At 39.9% G+C, this 19,603-nt stretch overlaps 1 protein-coding gene across 1 annotated transcript in view; it reads left to right on the forward strand.

Annotated features, from left to right (window-relative positions):
- SPIDR (scaffolding protein involved in DNA repair) overlaps nt 1–19,603 on the forward strand; it is a 202,977-nt gene that overhangs the window by 49,963 nt on the left and 133,411 nt on the right. The window contains exons 6-7 of the mRNA XM_009881121.1: nt 10,615–10,715; nt 11,210–11,212. Coding sequence (XP_009879423.1) covers nt 10,615–10,715; nt 11,210–11,212 — 104 coding nt within the window. The remainder of the gene's footprint in view (nt 1–10,614; nt 10,716–11,209; nt 11,213–19,603) is intronic.

A 19,603-nucleotide genomic window follows, 5' to 3' on the forward strand; every position in this document is an offset into this window, starting at 1 on the left:
GCATTTATATTTGCATTACCTGATAGCAGCTATGCTCCTATTACCTCAGTGGCTACATTTTTCTATGCAACCTCAAAGAAAACCACCTAACATTCCTCCCCCAACCAAAAACAATAACAAAAAAAGCCCTGAATGAACAAACAAACAACAACAACAAAAAAAAAAAACCAAAGAAAAGAGCTGTAACAGTTTGTGGGGAAAAAATCAAAGAAATTATTTTCTATCTGCTCCTCCTGGAATCCTCTTGGTGCTAAAATGGAAATGGGTAGTTGCCTGGATGGGAGGAAAGAGTATTGTTTGCTTGATCCTATTACAGATGTAATAGTCATACACTACAAAAATCAAGATGTAACCTGTCATGGTTTAACCAGCCTATGCAGACACTCGCTCACTCTCCCCAGTTGGGATGGGGAAGAGAATTGGAAGAGTAAATGGGAGGAAAAAAAACCTCATGGGTTGAGATAAAGATGGTTTAATAGGTAGAGCAAAAGCCACGCACGGAAGCAAAGCAAAAGCAGTGAATGAATTCCTTGTTCCCATCAGCTGGCAGGTGTTCAGCCATCTCCAGGAAAGCAGGGCTCCATCAAGTATAATGGTTACTTGGAAGGACAAATGCCATCACTCTGAATGTACCCCCCTTCCTCCTATTTCACTCAGCTCTATACTGAGCATGACATCACATGGTATGGAATATCCCTTTGGCAGTTGGGGTCAGCTGTCCCAGCTGTGTCTCCTCCTAACTTTTTGTGCACTGCCAGCCTACTCACTGGTGGGGCAGGAGCAGAAAAGGCCTTGACTTCATAGCAACAACAAAAACATCAGTGCACTATCAACACCATTCTCATCATGAATCCAAAACATAGTACTATACCAGCTGCTAGCAAGAAAGTTAACTCCATCCCAACTGAAACCATGACAGAAGTCTTCAGAAGCTGATTATGGATTATTAAAGTAGATTCTGCTGATCCTAGTGTTAGAAATTTGAATGTAAATTCAACACCTTTGAGTGGAAATAAAATGAGAAACCCGTCTTTGTCCCCAAAAGAACATGCACAATATACAGTGTTGCTTATGATGAGTGAAATTTGAAGGGACATGTTGTGATCCTCCTCTGTTAGGAGTTAAGTGGGGTTTTGGAAAATGATTAGCATCTGCAGACAAGAAAAGCGTGACAGAAGCGATTCCTCCCCCACCATGCCTACTGACTGGTCTATTCTGTGCCCTCTTGCCCCATTCTAATGTGTCTTTATGTATCCCCTGTAATGTTAGGTTTTGTTTTCAAAATTCTTCTGAGTAAAGATTGTTCTTCTTTCTACCATGGTCCACAGGGGAGAGAAGGTAGTCTGTATGGTGGTGTTTGTCCTTCAGGGTTGTTGGTGGACCTCGCCGGGTTCTGAAGCAACCTGAAGTGCAGTACTGTAGGAGGTGCCAGTCTGTCATGCTAGTAGCGAAGTATCATCTTGTTCATTCACAGTCATCAATACCACTGCTCCTGGACATTATCACCTTAAAAATTGTGTCTATATGCCATCTTCTGTAGCCATCTTCTTTTATTTAAACAAAATTGGTGATGGATGGAGTAGGAGTAGTATAATTTTCCCAGGTATGCTGAGAGATAAATGCCATTGTATTGCAGCCATGAGCTGCTAAGAGAGTTGATAAGGAAGTACTTGAAGTGGTACTTGATACTGAGGTGAATTACCTTGGTGATCAGGTCAAGAGGTGTTGGATTTAGATGTTCCTGCCCTTTTATTCCACCACAAAGTTTCAGTTTCTCAGCTTGAGTCAACACTGCACCGGGAAAATAATGCAAGTGATTTGCAAACCTGAGGGGAGAGAGTATATACTGCAAATAAGTTTTCAGGAAGCTCTTCTTTTTAGACTCGGAATTGGTGTTAATGCTACAGGGTGAAATGTCTAAACTGTACTAGTTCCAAGTCTCAAAGTTCCCTTCTCAAAGAAGGGTGTCTCAAAGTTTGTTATGCAGGTTAAGCCAAGAACTGGCTTCAGTCAGTATTTATAAAGAAGAAAACTCAAAATGCACGCACTCAGCTTTTCTTGTCTACGAGTAAACCTTTCTTAAAGGTGTTATGAATTGTTTGCTTTGTCTAGTAAGATTTTAATTCCGTCAGAAAAGAAAAAAGAAAAGTCTGGGTTTCAGTGCAGGAAATGGATATCTTGAGTTATATAATGTTAACCCTACTTCTAAATCTGTCACGTTGCAAGAGCTTTTAGTTGTGAAGAATAGCTGCTTTAGCTTTTTGTTTGTTGGTTGGTTGTGGTTTTGTTTTTTTAATATTTGAGTGGTTGTTTTTAGTTTAACAGTAAAATAAAATCTTGGGAAATATTGTCTAATTATCTTATATCCACTTGTATACAGACCACCTACAGATCTGATCTGCTAAAGTTAAATTTTGTTATCAAAATAGGAGAAAATTACAGAATGTCCTGGTGCTATGTGCAGTAAAATGAAACCTGGTTGTCACATGAGGCCAACTGAGCTCCTGAAAATAAAGGAAATTGCCAAGGGAGGAAGGAGCTGGCACAAACGAAGAAGGCTTTTACTCTAAAATTGCGTCTGTTCTTTCTTACATGCATCCACAAGTAGCATGAGGGTGTAACAGCGACAGACTGTCACAGTCTTACGCTGATTTTAACTATTGGATTAAGTTTTCCTGGCTAGTGAATTTCTTGTTGGATTAGGGGAACATGACTGAAGAATGTCATGGCTGCACTACAGATATACCACTTGTAGTCTCTGGCAATGCACATGGGCAAATTATTTTCCACTTACTGAAAGTTAAAATGTCTTTTCTTTTTTAGAAAGTGTGGATGGTTTCACTAGGCCAGATGATTGGTGTTAACAGGAAAAAAAAAAACAAACCAACCCACATCTATTAAAAAACCTCTCACTTTCCTTAAAGTGACAGATTCCTCCAGTTTCCCATGTAATGTGTTTTACTGATTGGAATGGTTTAGCAGGGTACAGTTGTTCCCCATCAGAGAGAAGTCATTTTGGCGCCTTTGGTTTGTTTAACCATGGAGCTTGCTTTTCTATGCAAGATCTCTGCTCAAGCAAATCTTCAGAACTGAAGGGAAGTGGCTTCCCTTATCTCATGGGGCATGGCTGTTCCCCCATCAAAACTGGTTACTGCGGAGTCTTCCTTTTAACTTTGTTACTCTATTCCACGGGAAATTGTACATGTGAATCTGGCACTTGTGTGGGTTTTTTATTTTGTTTTTTTTTTTTATACTGGCCAAAAAAGGGGTAACTTATTTCTGGGAAGAATCTCCTTATTAAATCATCTTACTTCTGCTGAGAGCCTCTGCTGTAAGAGAGGTAGGACAATCTGTAATTTTTTCTATTAAGGAGTCAGACGAGCCAGAGAGCCCTGATAAACTTTTCAACTGGGAGGGAGGGGGGAGTTCAGTGGCTGGTAAGAAGGGGTGATCAATGTTTTGAAAACTATGAAAGGAGCAGGCCCCAAAAGCTTACCTATTTCCAAAGATGTTCCTGAATTATTTCAGATATTTTTTGGTGAGAGAACTTGGCTAAGTAGAGGCATAGGAAAATCAACCACCTATAAAGTTTCACTTAAACTTTCACTGGAGGCCATATGGGGTGTAGAAAGTGCTGACCCACCCTGTTCTCAGTTATGACCCTGATCCTTCTTACATCTTTTCCTCTGCACTGTCTGAGGCAACTAGGACCTGGAGACCAAATCTCACCGCACAAGAATGGTGAAGCTTTGGTGTCTACTACAAAGAACTATTTTTAATTTGCAGGAGTAATTGTGATATAATGTCCAGACACTACTTGCAAAAGTTTAATTGTTAAAGGTGGTATTGAGGATGTCTTTAGTATGTGCTGGTTGGAACTTACACTGTAAATTCTCTAGATGGTCACTTCTATCTAATGCAGTTGCTCAAAGATTCTCTGGCTCTCGCTGTGCTATGGGGACTCATGAGAATGGTATCTTTGTTCCACATGTTTTATGGAGGTGACCTCCTTTGTGCTGACAGACTATGTGGACTCAAAGATTTTTGGCTTATTGAACTCTTTTAAGAGAGGCTCTAAAGCCTTGAATCCTTAATACTCTAGAAGAGGCTTTCAGAGTGTCTGGCTGATTTGGCTAGTGTAAAAAAAAAAAAAAAAAAAAACCAACCCAAAACAAAAAAAACCCACAACCCAAAAACATCTCTAGATGGGTAAAATAGATCAGAAGTGGTGAACTGTGAGCAACTGGTGTGCAAGAAAATCCAGCATCCAGTGCAGTTTACTAAATCACTGCATTGCCTGTCTACTTAGTTTATATTTTTTCAAATAAATGTGAAAGTAATGCCATTTTTGTGTTGGCAGACAGACCTGGCCGTGTGTTAGAAATTATAATTTGTGTTACAGAGTAGATCTTCCATTTTGGTTTCATTTTAGGTGTGTACCTCAGTTACTGTTGATTTGACACGTAAATTGTGGGTTGGGAGAAACACTGATCCCTTTCCAAGGGGAAGATCCCAGAACTTGTAGCAGAGTATAATTACTTGACAAATTTTATAGGTACTTGAAGTTACTGCTGTCTACTTTGGTGTTTGCTCATTCTATCACATAGGAACAGCAATTGTGATGCTTTGATTCCAGAAAAGTAGCCCACGTTTAACAAACAGAACAATGCCAGTGATCATGGTAATGGTGGCTCATCCAAGGTGAGAGTTTATAAACCTAGCTGTTGAGTCAGAGCTTGAGTGGGGCTGATCTGTAAAGCTAAAATTACTCTTTCTGATCCCTTGTTACTTCACGAAGTCAACAACTCTTCTTCTGTGCTGGAGAAGACTTGGGCCTCTGTAGAAGAGACTTGCGCTTGTGTGGCCAACACTTTCTTCAGTCACGTCTTTCGTACATACCCATGCTAGTTTGTTCACTAAAGGAGCACTTGGTAGTGACTGTCAGCATTCAGTGTTGCGCATAATTTTGCAAGTTGTAAACTAGCTGATAATAGTGGATGGGTTTGCAGTGTTGACAAATTAAATGCCAGCATGCATAGGAGTCCTTTTTTCTTCTTCAGCAAGCACCCCATGCAGTGAAAATGGGTAGCTGAGTGTTGCAGAAGTCTGTTATTTCACTAGTTAAGTTGGAAATATGACAGGAGTTCTGTCATTGCTTTGCAAAGAGAGAAGGATGGAAATTGCCCAGTCCTGAGATGCGGATATATATATATTTGTGTAACCTGTAGCGGTTTGAAATACATGGAGTCCTGAGTATACTGTGTATGAAGAGACAACTCAATAATGAGATGCTTAATTGTTCACTGTGCTTAAATTCAAATGAAGTCTGGAAAGGAGTAAACTTGGATGAATGTGGGGTTATTTTTTGGTAAGTGCCCCACTGAATGAAAACCTTAATAAATAAACACAGAGAGATCTCCAGCACTTCAGAAAGATTGAAAATGACTTTTCGAAATATAGCCGACTTACGCTTTTTTTTTTTTTTTCCTATTAGCCTTGTTGGAGTTGGAAGCTTGGGACTGGCAGCCTGAAAGCCACAGATCAGGCTCAGTGTTATCGTTTGGTGATACTTGTCAGATGGTGGCACAAAACTCTTCAGTCTTGCTGTTGAAGTTTGTAGAAAGGGGCAGCCACAAGAAATAGAGCTTTTGTACTAGGTGCAGAGCTTTCTCATGGTCATCAAAGCTGTCTTTCATGTGGATATTGTTGGACATGGACAGTAATGGCAATGTGTTGTTTTAAATACAGTATTTCAACAAGCTCAGATTTAGTACGGAAACAGGACATGGATTCCTGCTTGTTACATCTGTCTGCCTTCAGGGATTTAAAGGAGCAAAATAGTTGTACTGAAAGTTTCATGATTAAAAATGAAAAGGTGGACAGTGGAGATTGTATCTGAGAAGTTTGGCTGCACTGAACAGCCTTTGCATTAACAATTTGCCAAATGTGTTCAATTTGCTCATATTAAAACATTTTGGGGGCAAGTTTGAAGTGCTGGTCAGTAAACTATGCATCTCAAATTACAGTTTTTTGTTATTTAAATACAGTTTGTCCATTCCCTTGATTACAGAAATCATACATTAGGAATCAAAATACATTTGCTAATTATATATATACACACCAGATGCTGGGCTTGTTACTGAGGACAATTAAATGCATCGTAAGGGCTAGATCTGTGTAAAAGAAGGAACTGAATATCTTTTTCTAAACTTCTTGAAGCCACTAGATGCATAAATAAACACAGACTGCAGATTAACCAAGACCTGGTACTGTAGAATCCAGTCTCCACCCTTGATGCTAACAAAACCTCTCATACCTGGCAAAATTAAGCCAAACAGTTTCTGCAGCATGAAAAGCCAGGAAAGCTAGGGGATTTTTCAGAGGGATAATGTGTACGCAGTGAAAAGTGAATGTGATTAATCTCTACCTTGTATTACCAAGCAAAAGTTACTTCCATATGGACAGTGGGATTGAGTGCACTCTCAGCAAGTTTGCCAACACCACCAAGCTGTGTGGAGCAGTTGACATGCTGGAGAGAAAGGATCCAATCCAGAGGGACCTGGACAGGCTGGAGAGGTGAGCCTGTGCAAACCTCATGAAGTTCAACAAGGTCAAGTGCAAGGTCCTGCACATGGGCTGGGGCAAACCCAAGCACAAATACAGGCTGGGCAGAGAATGGATTAAGAACAGCCCTGGGGAGAAGGACTTGGGGTGTTGGTTGATGAGAAGCTCAACATGATTCGGCAATGTGCGCTCGCAACCCAGAAAGCCAACCATATCCTAGGCTGCATCAAAAGAAGCATGGCCAGCAGGTGGTGGTTCTGCCCCTCTACTCCACTCTGGTGAGACCCCACCCCAGAGTCCAGCTCTGGGGCCCTAAGCACAGGAAAGACCTGTTGGAGGAAGTCCAGAGGAGGGACACAAAAATGATCAGAGGGATTAACACCTCTCCTATGAGGACAGGCTGAGAGTTGGGGTGGTTCAGCCTGGAGAAGAGAAGGCTCCAGGGAGACCCTATAGCAGCCTTCCAGTACTTAAAGGGGGCCCCAGATGGGGAGGGACTCTTTATTAGGGAGTGTAGTGATAGGATGAGGGGTAACAGTTTTAAACTGGAAGAGGGTAGAATAGATATTAGGAAGAAATTCTTTGCTGTGAGGGTGGTGAGGTCCTGGAACAGGTGTCCCAGGGAAGTTGTGGAGGCCCTATCCCTGGAGGTGTTCAAGGCCAGGCTGGATGGGGCTTTGAGCAACCTGGTCTAGTGGGAGGTGTCCCTGGCCATGGCATGGGGGCTGGAACTAGATGATCTTCAAGGTCCCCTCCAACTCTGACCATTCTGTGATAGAATCCATGCCAAAAAATGACTCTTAGTCCCAGTAAACCCAGTTAACTACCAAAGACTGAATATAAAAGTTCATGAGATATTTAACAATCCACAGATGTGCAACTGGGAATAAAATAATACTAACTTTAACCTTTTAGCTTTTTTCAAAACATGGAGTTGGTTCTTACACTGAAGCTGGCACCTGCTTAATGCCATGCTATGCATTGTGTAAGCTCTGTGTAACTGTCTTCTCTCATCTGCACAGCCATGAGTGATTCTGTGTAGTTCACAGTATCTCACAGCACATACTCAAGCAGTTTCAACAGTGTGGGCACCTGTACTGTGTGAGAAAGTATTAGTAGTTTTCAAATGCCGTTGTCATCAGGTCTGTTAGAATATATAACAGAAAGCACCTTTTTCTTTGTTTTATGTGTTTGAGTTAAAAAGAGGGTTGATCTTCCTAGGTTTGGGATGGTGTTTAAATTTCTTTGTTTCTACCTTTTAAAAGAAACAAACCATAAACTACCAACTCACTCTCTTACCATAGAAATTCCTTTTCTGCATGGCGTGTCCTTGAATTGTATTTTCCAATTTCACAATGTATGAAACAGACATTATAAAAAAACCCAAACATTTCCAACGACCAGCTGAGAACCTCTCATAAATGTATTCTTGGTTATATTTTTTATTCTTAAACCAAGCAGGTGCAAAATGCTTTATGATGTTTTCTGTTTAAACTATTTTTAACTGCATTTGGAATGTGAATGGAAGGATGATGATTAATAAACATCAGTGAATTTTATTAGCACAGGGGGCTGCTAAGGAAAGGCACAGTTTTACTTCCCATGGACCTTTGTGAAAACTATTATCCTAATACAGACATAGTTAGCGAATTAGTAATGAAGTTGTAAGTGTCAGTGAGACCCTCCCTGGTAGGCATATCAGGCCTGAAACAGGAATGGTGTGTTACTGTTGTGTGCAGTACCCATGAAACCAGGAACTTGCTTTCCTTCATGCTACAGGGTGTTCCTCCCATAGGTGAAACAGTAGTGGGCTCGCAGAAGGGTAGGAACTGATTGACTGGACAAAACCACAGCCCTGTTCAGGGAAAGGGGGCGAAATTGGGCTGTGAGCCAATAAGAGCTCCTCTCTTGTGCAGGTACCTTAAGGCTTTCTAGCATTATTTGAACAAATTTCTTTGACTGTTGTCTGTGGAGGGAATGAAGCAGAGTTTTAGAACATTCCTGTTGACAGAGCAGTTTTCTTTCACCAAAACAAGTTTTTGAGCTACTAGCTGTATGGTGTATTGCTATAGTCCAACCACAGAGTTCAGTTGCAGACTCATGCATGTACGACTTAAGCAAACAAACTCAAAAGGCATTTAACTGCTGCATTTCTAAGCCTAGCTGAGCTGGCACCTGTCTGCTCCAGCATGGGTTTGGGTAGACCATGCAGCCAAGCTGAATTACAGCTCCATCTGAGGATGATTCCCTGTCAAAACGAGAAACTAGGTGGACAGTTTGCTGGAGTTTGTAGAACTGTCTTGCCCACGAGTGTTGTGATGCAGTAATGCTTGAGTGCTCAAGTTTTGGGCAGTATGTGGTTGAGCAGAGTGTTATCAGCAAAATAAGTGATCCTGCATGAAGTTCTGTGCTTGACTGTGTTGCTCTTGGTACCAAAGCTTCCATTGCACTTCTCTGTCTTAAAGTCTGTGTTGAAAGCAGGATTAAACAAGGTTGTTAAGCTTACCTGGAAGTTTGCTGGAGCCCAAAATTTCCTAAATATTTTTGTTTTCCTCCTTAATATAGCAGGATTTATAGCTTGTTAAGTATGGATTCTTTATTTTGAGGGTTTAGGGACTTTTTCTTCCTCTGAAAGATGGTAATTTAGGGTCTGAGGTTCTCTGTTCTCTGCCTGAACCACACCAGCCATAGAAGACATTGCAGTAATGTAAACTACAAAACTTTTATGGATCATTCTGGGTCAAATGTGGCCCTTGTATTTCAGCACGTTCATTCTGTGATCTTTACTACTAAGATGTTCTTTACTTACTAAGACGTTTAGCCATGCCATCTAATAATTCTTGTGATAGTTAGGATTTTACAAAGTACATAGTTACTAGAAATTCAGCTGAGACTGCTAACTACTTTTCATATAACCTGTTGACTTTTCTGCAGGTGAAATGGCTTAGTAATTGCTAACCAAAGAGAGATTTTTACAGCCTACCTGAAGTGCTGCTTAGCCTTTTTAGCTCTGTCTTGGTTTCCACAGGTGTGAGTCCTCCCAGTTTCACATTTGTAATGTGAGGTTTACCAAGCTATTTGGCTTTTTTTTCCTAACACAAACAAAAAAATCTATTCATGTGCACAAATAATCATAAGGTGGTTGTATGTTATCTCCATTGATTCCTAAACCAATTTCACCCAAGGACACATTTCACTTTAGTAGAAATCTTTATTGATATACTGGATAGTACTTGTTGTAGAAAAACTTACACGATCAGGAAAGAATGAAGTAGGTTTTTATGCAAATAACTTCTCTGAAGCTAAAGAGAAATGCTGAAGTACTCCCTTAGTAGCCCAAAGCTCTTTGTAGTAGCCCAAAGACAGCTTCCAACACATTCGTCTTTTTGTTCGTAAAGTGAGGTATTCTGTCTTCTGGCTTTGAATCCAGGGGCAGGAATTGCTTTAGTGTTACCTTAAATGTATTCGTGCTAGATGCCACTCCTCTGCTCCTCACCTTGGGAATGCTAAATTAATTCCATCTTGGAGAGTGTTCAGACCACTGAAACTGCACACTTGACCCAGCTTGTGAAATGAATCATAGGGTCAAGTATGGGTAAAAGAATATTTTTGTGATCACTCCTTGCCAACAGACAAACAAATCTGTGAGGAAAAAAAAACCCTAACCTGTTATAACTGGTGGTTATACTGGTTTGTTTTGAATTTGCATTTGTCTGTAGTATCTATAAGTATACGTGCGTAAGTGCAAAGAAGTTGGAAACCTTTTATTACAATCCTTGTGTTGGAGATAGGGTTGAAAACATGAACATTTGGGACACCCAGATAGTGAAAATGTTTTAGTGTGTGTATTGACTGTAAGTGTATGTTTTATTGGGAGTATATCCATTGGAAAATCAAAGTTAGGAGAACTAATCTGCAGAATGTAATTTTACTGTATATTTCTGTCTCTAAGGGTCAAAGCATACATATTCCATCTGCCCTATAGGTTGTCACTTGGCAAAACTGAATACTGATTCTTGGCAAAATTGAGCATTCCTTTATTCTCTGCAGGGGCGGGCTAGCTGAGAGGTTATGTCGACTGCAGAACAGAGAAAGATCTGCCATTAGCTTTTGGAGGCATCAGTGTATTTCAGATGCTAAAATCCCCTCAGGTAAGAAGCATTATACATATACCGCTGTGTGAAAGTATATACTTAGATGTGTGTATATATGTCCCATATAGGGGTACAACTGAAGTTTATATTCTCTGTGTTTGTTGCCTGACTTGGGTTTAATGCTCTCTTGATTGTCTTCTGAACTCATATCGCATTTTAGCTAAATATAGAATCATAGAATCGCTGAGGTTGGAGGGGACCTTCAAGATCATCAAGTCCAACCGTCACCCTGCCCTGACAAAACCACTTCTAAACCATGTCCCGAAGCACCACATCTACCCTTTTTTTAAAACACCTCCAGGGATGGCAAATCCACCACCTCCCTGGGCAGCCTATTCCAATGTTTAATAACCCTTTCAGTGAAAAAAAAAAAAATTCCTAATATCCAATCTAAACCTCCCCTGACATAACTTGAACCCATTTCCTCTCATCCTATCACTTGTCACCAGGGAGAAGAGGTCAGCCCCCACCTCTCTACAACCTCCTTTCAGGTAGTTGTAGAGGGTGATAAGGTCTCTCCCCTCAGCCTCCTCTTCTCCAGGCTGAACAACCCCCGTTCCCTCAGTTGTTCCTCATAAAGCTTGTCCTCCAGACCCCTCACCAGCTTTGTAGCCCTTCTCTGGACATGCTCCAACACCTCCATGTCCTTCTTGTAGTGAGGGGCCCAAAACTGAACACAGTACTCGAGGTGGGGCCTCACTAGTGCCGAGTACAGGGGGATGATCACTTCCCTAGTCCTGCTCACCACACTATTCCTGATACAGGCTAGGATGCCGTTGGCCTTCTTGGCCACCTGGGCACACTGCTGGCTCATATTCAGCCGGCTGTCCACCAACACCCCCAGGTCCTTTTCTGCCGGGCAGCTTTCCAGCAGCTCTTCCCCAATCCTGTAGTGCTGCATGGGGTTGTTGTGATGGCTTATAACGTCTGTCATCAAAGTGTTTGAAAGTAAGGGGTAAAGAACTTGTTTTAAATAGCCTCCATCTAGACTCTTCACAACTCCTTGATTTCCAGCATCACCTGGAAAAACGGTCTTTCCAGCAGGCTGTTGGAGAAGTCAAGGTTTAATTTATGGGTGTGCAGATGGGTTTTTGGTTCTTGTTGCTTCTTTATAACCACCTTTTCCTCTTTCTTTGTTCATTTTTCTTTGGTTTGAAGTCAGCTGTATTCATCTATAAGTGCTGAAATTGTGGATGAGAGCAAAAATGAATAAATAGAACACAACTGTGAAATGGGTGTGAAGCATGACTACAGTGAGCATTTCACTTAAAAAGAAGGGGAGAGAGTTATGCAAATCAGTTACAAGTGACTGAAAACACCTTTCAGTAGTATTTCTTGAGAGAGAGAATGCATTCATAGAGTTTAAGTGTAAAGAAATGGTTAGGTTTTTTTATCAACTTGTGTGTGACTGTAAGCTAGCATTTTTGCTCTATTATGCTGACTGGTTGTTTCTGAGCACATATTAACTTCCGTTTATTTTTCAGAAAGTCCTCTGGTCTTAATTTGAAAACATGCGGATGAGGGAATCTATTACTTGCCTTGAGAGTTTGTCCTTAATTCCACTCCCAAATTTTTAAAAGTGGGTTTTCTTCCAAATCTCAGTTTGCCTGGCTTCAGTTCCCCTCTTTTGTTTCTTGTAAAGCCTTTCTCCATTAGATTAAAAAGCTCTTTAGTATGTGGCATTTTCCCTCTCTGGCACTTGCATAGCAAAATCACGTTGCCTCAAAATTTTCATAAACTAAACACACTGAGCTCTTTAGGGCTCTCTAAACCATTTTCTCCAGCCTTCAAGTGATTTGCATGGCTTTTTACTGCACCTTCTCAAACTTTTCAGCATGGTCTTAAAAACAAGAACAGCTACTCTGTATGTATTCTTCCAGTTTTAGTCTCATCAAAACCATTGGCCAGGTCCGGTTCACTACTCGGCCTCCTGTATGTTCAAGGCCTTTAATAAGTGTGTGCGTCTGGTTTGGCTTTGGTCACAGTGTGATGGTGGAACTTCATATTCAATTGATTGTCCAGTATGATTTCATAACTTCAGCTGTTGTTTTCTGAGATCCAGTTTCCCAGTCTCCACCTACCATTTGTGTTTCTTCTGCCTAAACACAGGGAAGTATTTGTGTGCTGTATCCAGGTCTGCTTCATTTGAGTATGCTCAGCTAGCCATGCAGTTCAGATCATTGTGTATGTCAAGCCTGTCCCCTTTTAGTCACAAATTTGATTGAATTTGTGGTATCCACACAATTTCTTATATTATTTTTTAACTTGGTTTTGTGTCATTGATGAAACCATTTAATAGTGTGAGTGTCTACATTCAAGTCCTACTGGAACTGCTCTGACTCAGTTATGATTCTTAACTGTTAAAAACCTCTAACTGTAATTCACAGATAGTTCTCTGAAATATTTTTTTGCATTCCACTTAAAGGGTACATTACTGATGGTGAAAATGGCCTTTTTTCATAGGAAAGTTATACAATTTTTAGCCAACAGTTTGGGTTTGACTTAAGCTAGTCTCACAGTTTCTCGCTGGAGGTTTAGAGGGCTTACATCCCATGCCACTTGCATGCTACGTGTACAAAATGTCACCCATAAGGAAAGGCACAAGTTATATTTCTGACCTTAGTTCCTTACTTATTTTTCCAGTCAGTTTGCTTAGATCTGATGTCGGCTAGCTGGTCTCCAGTTATTGTAGGTCACTTTGTTTGCCCTTCCTGCATACTAGCACAGTATCATCATCCTTTCAGTCTTCTGGAATTTCCCCAGTATTTGAAGATTCACTAGAAAGTAACATCAGGGAACCAGAAATGTCTTTCGCCAACTCTTTTCAGAACTACTATGCCGAAAATTATACAGGCATGCTTACTTAAAACCAATCAAGTCTTCTGCATGTTGTTTATCCTCCACCTGACTGACTAATGAATAGGAGGTTACTTTATCATTCTTACATGGTATGAGGACATCCTCTCACTTCTTCTGAAATACGGAACAGAAATTGATATCGACTAGGTCTGTCTTTTTATTAAAATGAAAATTTTTAGTGTTCTCTGTAGCAATGGATCTGCAACATTGCTAATATGCTAATATTCTTTTTGTCCTAGCTTTACACGTGTCATTACAAAACCTTGTGTTTGGCTGCTCACCAGTTTATTAGACTTTAACTCCTAGGCTGAAACATTCCATGCTAAACCTCTGCCTCTGGCTGAATTCCTTTCTTTGATTATTCTGCTTTCTTTCAGAAAATGAGTCAGAATTAGTTAGTGTTTTATGAGAAAAAGGCTATGGGAAAATACCTTGCTCTATTCTAAAGTACATTTAAAAAATTCTTATGAGTGTCTTCAAAATGATTTAGTTTTGGCAGAAGATGAGCCATTTCTGGGATATGCCTTTTGTCTTCATGGTGAAAATCTACAAGAACTTGGGCAAGTTAGAAGTCTTTAGGACAAACTAGTGTTTCGTTTACCATGCGAGCATTTGCTAAAATATCTGAAAGATGCTGAACATGCCATAATTTAGGAATATACTTCAACTTCACAGCCTAAATTTCACTTCCAGTTCCCAATCCTTATTCCAAAGCATGAGGATGATAAAATGATCAGTAAAATAGCTGTGATAATATTTTGGGGATATTTTTTCATTTAGGGCAAAATTTATTTTTGATAGTATTTTTCTTAGAATGGCCATGCTGTTTCACATCACCAAAATAAAATTGGTGTTTGGTTTGGAAAATGTCAGTCGGAATGGTTGACATTTTAGTAATGTAACTAGATAACTTTCTAATTGCTTGTAGTCTGGAAATGTGAAGTGTCAGCAAAGCAAATGCATACCACTTTCAGCTTTCATCTTTTTAGGTTCATGTTAAGGGTGTCTCACTAATCTGAGATTCTTCTTGGATTTTGTTTCCCCTCTGTTTTGCCCAGTAATATTTCTCAACCACACTGCTTCCAGGACAGTTTCTGACTTTGGCAACAGAAGTAGAGGAAAGAACTTCTCAAATGACAAACTCAAATGTGTTATCAAAGGAGCTTGAAGATGAATGCAGAGGACTGAAGTAACTTAGTTGCTGTTGGGAGAGCTGTCACGTCATTTGGATATCCCAGAGACACGCAGACCAGAAGTTCATTGTTAAGGCAAAGGGGAGCAATTTCAAATGAGATGAGTTTGAAGTCCCATTAGGCATTTCATGTTACAGAATTTGTTTTGCTGTTGTTTACTTTTATGTTGTATCAACATCCACGTTATCCAAAAACCCATTGTTTTGGCTTTATTTTTTAAAAATTCCTTTCTGTTTGCTCCCCTGACCCCTTTCTGTAAGTAACCATTGTGGTTTGGCTGCCTCTTGGTCACTGGGATGAATCACTACCCAAGAAAAGAGCGCCTCCTTTCAGCACACACTTTCTGGTTTTTATACTGTGCATGGGGGTCTCACTTTTTGGCTGATTCACTCCTCAGGATAGAAGAAATCTGTGTGCTTTCTCCGTTTTGGCAATTTTGGGTCAAAATGGTGTTTGGCAGCCTGTCCCTGTGTTGGGATAGGCACTCACTAAGGATGTGCATTTTTGCACGGTGATTTGTAGTTCCACTTCTGTAATCAAGCTAATCATTTCAGACAGAGGCGTGAAAGGAGAGACGACCAAAGCTTGCCCATGCTACACAGGGTTGGTTGAATGCTTGCTGTGGTTTAGTTCTAATGGAGCAACAGTGTCCAATCTTGTCTAACAGCAAATGTCCAATCAGTCAAGCTGATGGTTTGAAAGTACTATGTGCAAGGGCTTTTAGACCATTTGCAAGCTTTTTTTTTCCTGTATGCAGTGCTGCAACTTCCCTGTGAAGTTTCCTGTTTGGGCAAAGAGGGGATCTGGACAGTTGAAAGAGAAGAGAGGGGAAAAAAACAAACAAACAAACAAAAAACCAACAAAAAACCCAACAAAACCCAACCCTTTTTCCTGTCAACATCTGCTGTTTATATGGGGATTGCATGATGCAGAAGAAAAAATAGTGCTTTTCTGAGTTACATTCAGATGACTTTCCTGTCTATAGGAAAGGACACTAACAATACTTGAAGCAAAGTCATGTAGATTCCTTCCATAGTTTCTGAAACTTTATTTTCTGTATGTTTTATTTTCCATTGTTTTTCTTTTTCTTGCAGTTATCATCAGTTTCGGGTAAAGCAGTTCTTTACCTAAAACACAGAAGCATATTATTCTCTTGCATTTGTAATCTGATACAAGATATTTGGTATTTTTGTTGGCCTGAGATTAAGATTTGAGATTGGATTAAAATTGAATTTGAGTAATAAACTGATAACAAACCCAAACTATTGATGTTTAGTTCTAAAGTGTTCCTTCCTCAGGGGGAAGTGACCTTCACGGGGCAACAATTCTTCATTTTGCTGAGGCAAGTAGAACATACACATGAGGGGAGAAGGGTGAAGCCCTGGAGATGAGGACAGGGTTTCACACATAACACCATGGTTTTGGGAAGGCTGAAAGGCTTACAGAAGAAGATACAAACAATCACTCCTCCCCCTTCCAGTTTCAGTGACTGGTTAAGGTGGTGGGAAGAAAGGATTTTGGCAGCTTGAATGCTGTAACAGTTGCACAAAAATTTATCTCTGTGGATGAAGAAAACAAGGGTAGTCCTTAACAGGGTTTCCTTTTGCCATGCAGAATTCTTCTAAAAACACCAAAGTCTGAGCTTTGCTAGTTGTTGCTTATTTTCTTAGTTCTTGATAGTTTATTTTATTACTGAAGAGTTAATACTGTAAATTAGAGACATGGCACGTGGCCAAATTTGTCTTTTTTTTTTTTGCTAGCCAACTGTCTGAACTTGTTACAGCATTGGGAAGGAAAAAATCAAATGTAAACTTGTCTTTTTAAAAAAAAAAATTCTTCATTTTGTTTTTGTTTTCATATGGGAAACAATAATGACATGCACAGTCACTTTAAGTAGCTTACATATGTTCTTATAAAGAATGTTTAAAGCACAGCCAAATTCAGCAGCCTTTTAAAAACGAATATAGATGTGGCAAGAAGCCATCATGCCTGCAAGACTTGGTGTGTTTTTGAGAAAAATCTTTTTGAATGGCTTCAGAAGTTACCAGCCCAGGAAGAATAACATGTATAGATCAGAATAGCAAGCAGATGTTTTTGTACAGACTGTGAAAGTGTTGGAATCTCCACCTGGTTTTCAACATTGACTTTGGATTGCAAGGGTCTGCCTGCTTGGCGGGTTTGTTATGCCTGCAACTGCAACCTTTTACATGAGGGAGGACTAGGAGCAATAATGGGATGCCAAGCAAAAGAATGTTTTTCTTTTAATTTATGCCTGTAGTTTGACATTTTATACGTTTGACACTTGAGAATGAAAGTAAAACTTTGTGGCATGTAACAGAAAATGTAGGCTTGGCTATTCTTCCACTGCAGATAGTAAGTGCTCTCCCAGGAGGGTGTCTAGCAACTACAGTTTTGGAACCCACATTAGACAATTACAAGTTAAATGACGTTGACATGAAATAATGCCTTTGAAAAAAATAACTAAGGGAGACAAATTTGGAAGTGTGTTACTAGTTTGCTTTATTAAACAAGGCATAAAGTGGGGGTTTCTTTACTTAATTCATATTTCCCATAATGTGTATCGGATCCATCCATCAGAACCAAATGCAGAAATTCACTTTCATTCTTAGTACAGTAAGTACTATTCCCAACATTAATTGCCTGAGATTTTTTGTACTTTCAGTGAGAAATGTTATTTTATAAAAAGCTTTTAGCTAGGATTGGTAGAAATGTGACTTGAGCGTAACGTCTGTATTTCTTGTAGTTCATATTTCTAAAGAATTTGCCAGTTAAGTAAAAGTATAATTTAACTTTTCAGTCATGTTCTTTAGAAATGTCAACTAACTATGTCAGGTACAATACAAATTTGCTTCTAAGCTGCAGTTTGTATATATGATTTGGTTGATAGCTCTTTGAGCAAAAGTAACAGTAATTTGGTTTTCTTAAAAGCATCTGTCTTTCTCCCGTTTCATTTAGATAGCACTAAGATCACGAATTCTGCATTGTGACTGTTGAGCTGGTAAGAACAAATACAGGTTGTCCTGATGGCCTTTATATGAAACAAGTATTTGTTAGCAGTTTTTCAAAGATTAACTTGACTTGAAGCAATCTCATCTTCCTCCCAATCCCTATGGGTTTTTTTTATGAGTTTGTCTTGGTTTTTGTTTTTGGTTTGTTTTTTTTTTTTCAGAAAATTCTACTTGCATGAGTATCGCTTTTTATTGATTTAAAAGGAAGGTGTTGAAGTACTCTTCCTTTTGCCTCTTGCCCTGCTTGCTTGGTTTCTTTCATCCATGTGACTTATGGGGTAAGTGATGTGGCTGAGGAGTTTCTCTGTTATTTTGTCATTCTTGCTTTGCACGAGAGTCCACGTATGTATTTACTGGTAGGTATGTGTGTTCTTTATTACTGGAGATTTTTTTACTATCACAATAACAATAATTTCCACTCTGCTCTTCTTCATGCTTGCATAGTGAGTATATTTTTTTCTTCCAGAATGCTCAGTAGAGCAGAGCTGTACATTACTTTCCATTTTACTAAACTCCAGTTTTCTTTTGGTTTTGTAAGATCTGTTCTGTGTGCTTACAGTTCACTGTTTTCTGCATTGGTACTATGGCCTTTATGAAAATTTATTTCTACCTTGTGTCACGTCCGGTTGTTACATTCAGTTACATTCAGGTGGGCTTATTGTATCCTTCAGCCCTGTGGGTGAGATGCATTCCCTCAACATTGCAAGATTTTTACATTCTCGTGGAAGAATGGAAAATTGAAAAACTCGGGAATACCCACTGTCAGAGTCAGCCTGCCTTTGGTTTGCTCTTGTTGATGTGGTGGTGGTGGTGGTGTTACTTCTGCTGAGCTGATCTGCATGGAGGTGCACTGGCTATCCCAGCTAACCCATTCAAATCATGCAGAACGTGATAAATTACCCTCTACCCCAGCTTTCTCTTCAGGACCTGCGAAGTGTCTCATACCTCAGTTTGTTGTCCTGAAGCACTTTTCCTCACCCTGTAGGTCTCATAGAGACTGTTCTGCTGCTGGAGTTCTGTCAACTGACTCTAAAGAGAGTTTGGTCCCTTTGAGAGCTTTCCATTCAAGGCTACAAGTGTTCTTGTGGGACATTTGAACAGCAACATTTTAGCAAAATTCACTTGAGCGAGGTAAAACTGTGTGTAGTCTTACTGATGTTGACATCTGATGCATTTCCATACATCAAGTCCCATGGATCCTCTCCCTGCAGCGTGTTCAGCTTCCTGTCACTGTGTAGCAAGAGAAACATAAAATATGCAGTTCCCAAGAGATCATCATTTCTATATTTTTCACCTCATTTGTCTTCCTTATTGCTCGTTATGGAGTTATTAAAACAAACTTCAGAGTTGTATTTCAGGCACTGAAGCCAGAATGTCTGAATAATTTATTTTTTTTTTAATCATGCTCCTCAATGTTTTTCCTTTTCTTCTCTCCAAACTGCTTTTTGGTTGTTAAGACTCAAAGGAGGCTGGCTTTTTTCCTAGCTTCTCTCTTAGGCTGCCCTTGGCACAGCCAGTGCGTCATCCATGACCGTGTACATCCAGTGTTGATGTGGCTTAAATATATGCATCTGCTGTGAAGCCACTTTGTTAGGTCTGAAAATTAAAGGCCTTCAGTCTGACAGAGACTGGAGAGTCATGCTGAAGTTTTCAGAAGGCTCAAGATCTCCGGGTCCATGATCTCCAAAGGAATGGGGATTTTTTTCTTTTTTGATTTTTTTTTTTTTTTAAACCCTCCTGGAAATTCAGAGTAATGCAGAACAGCTGCAAAGTACTGCATCAAAACCTGTTTTGATATCGTGGT

The sequence above is a fragment of the Charadrius vociferus genome, unplaced genomic scaffold, assembly GCF_000708025.1.
Source record: "Charadrius vociferus isolate BGI_N301 unplaced genomic scaffold, ASM70802v2 scaffold23, whole genome shotgun sequence".
In the NCBI taxonomy this organism is placed as follows: Eukaryota; Metazoa; Chordata; class Aves; order Charadriiformes; family Charadriidae; genus Charadrius; species Charadrius vociferus.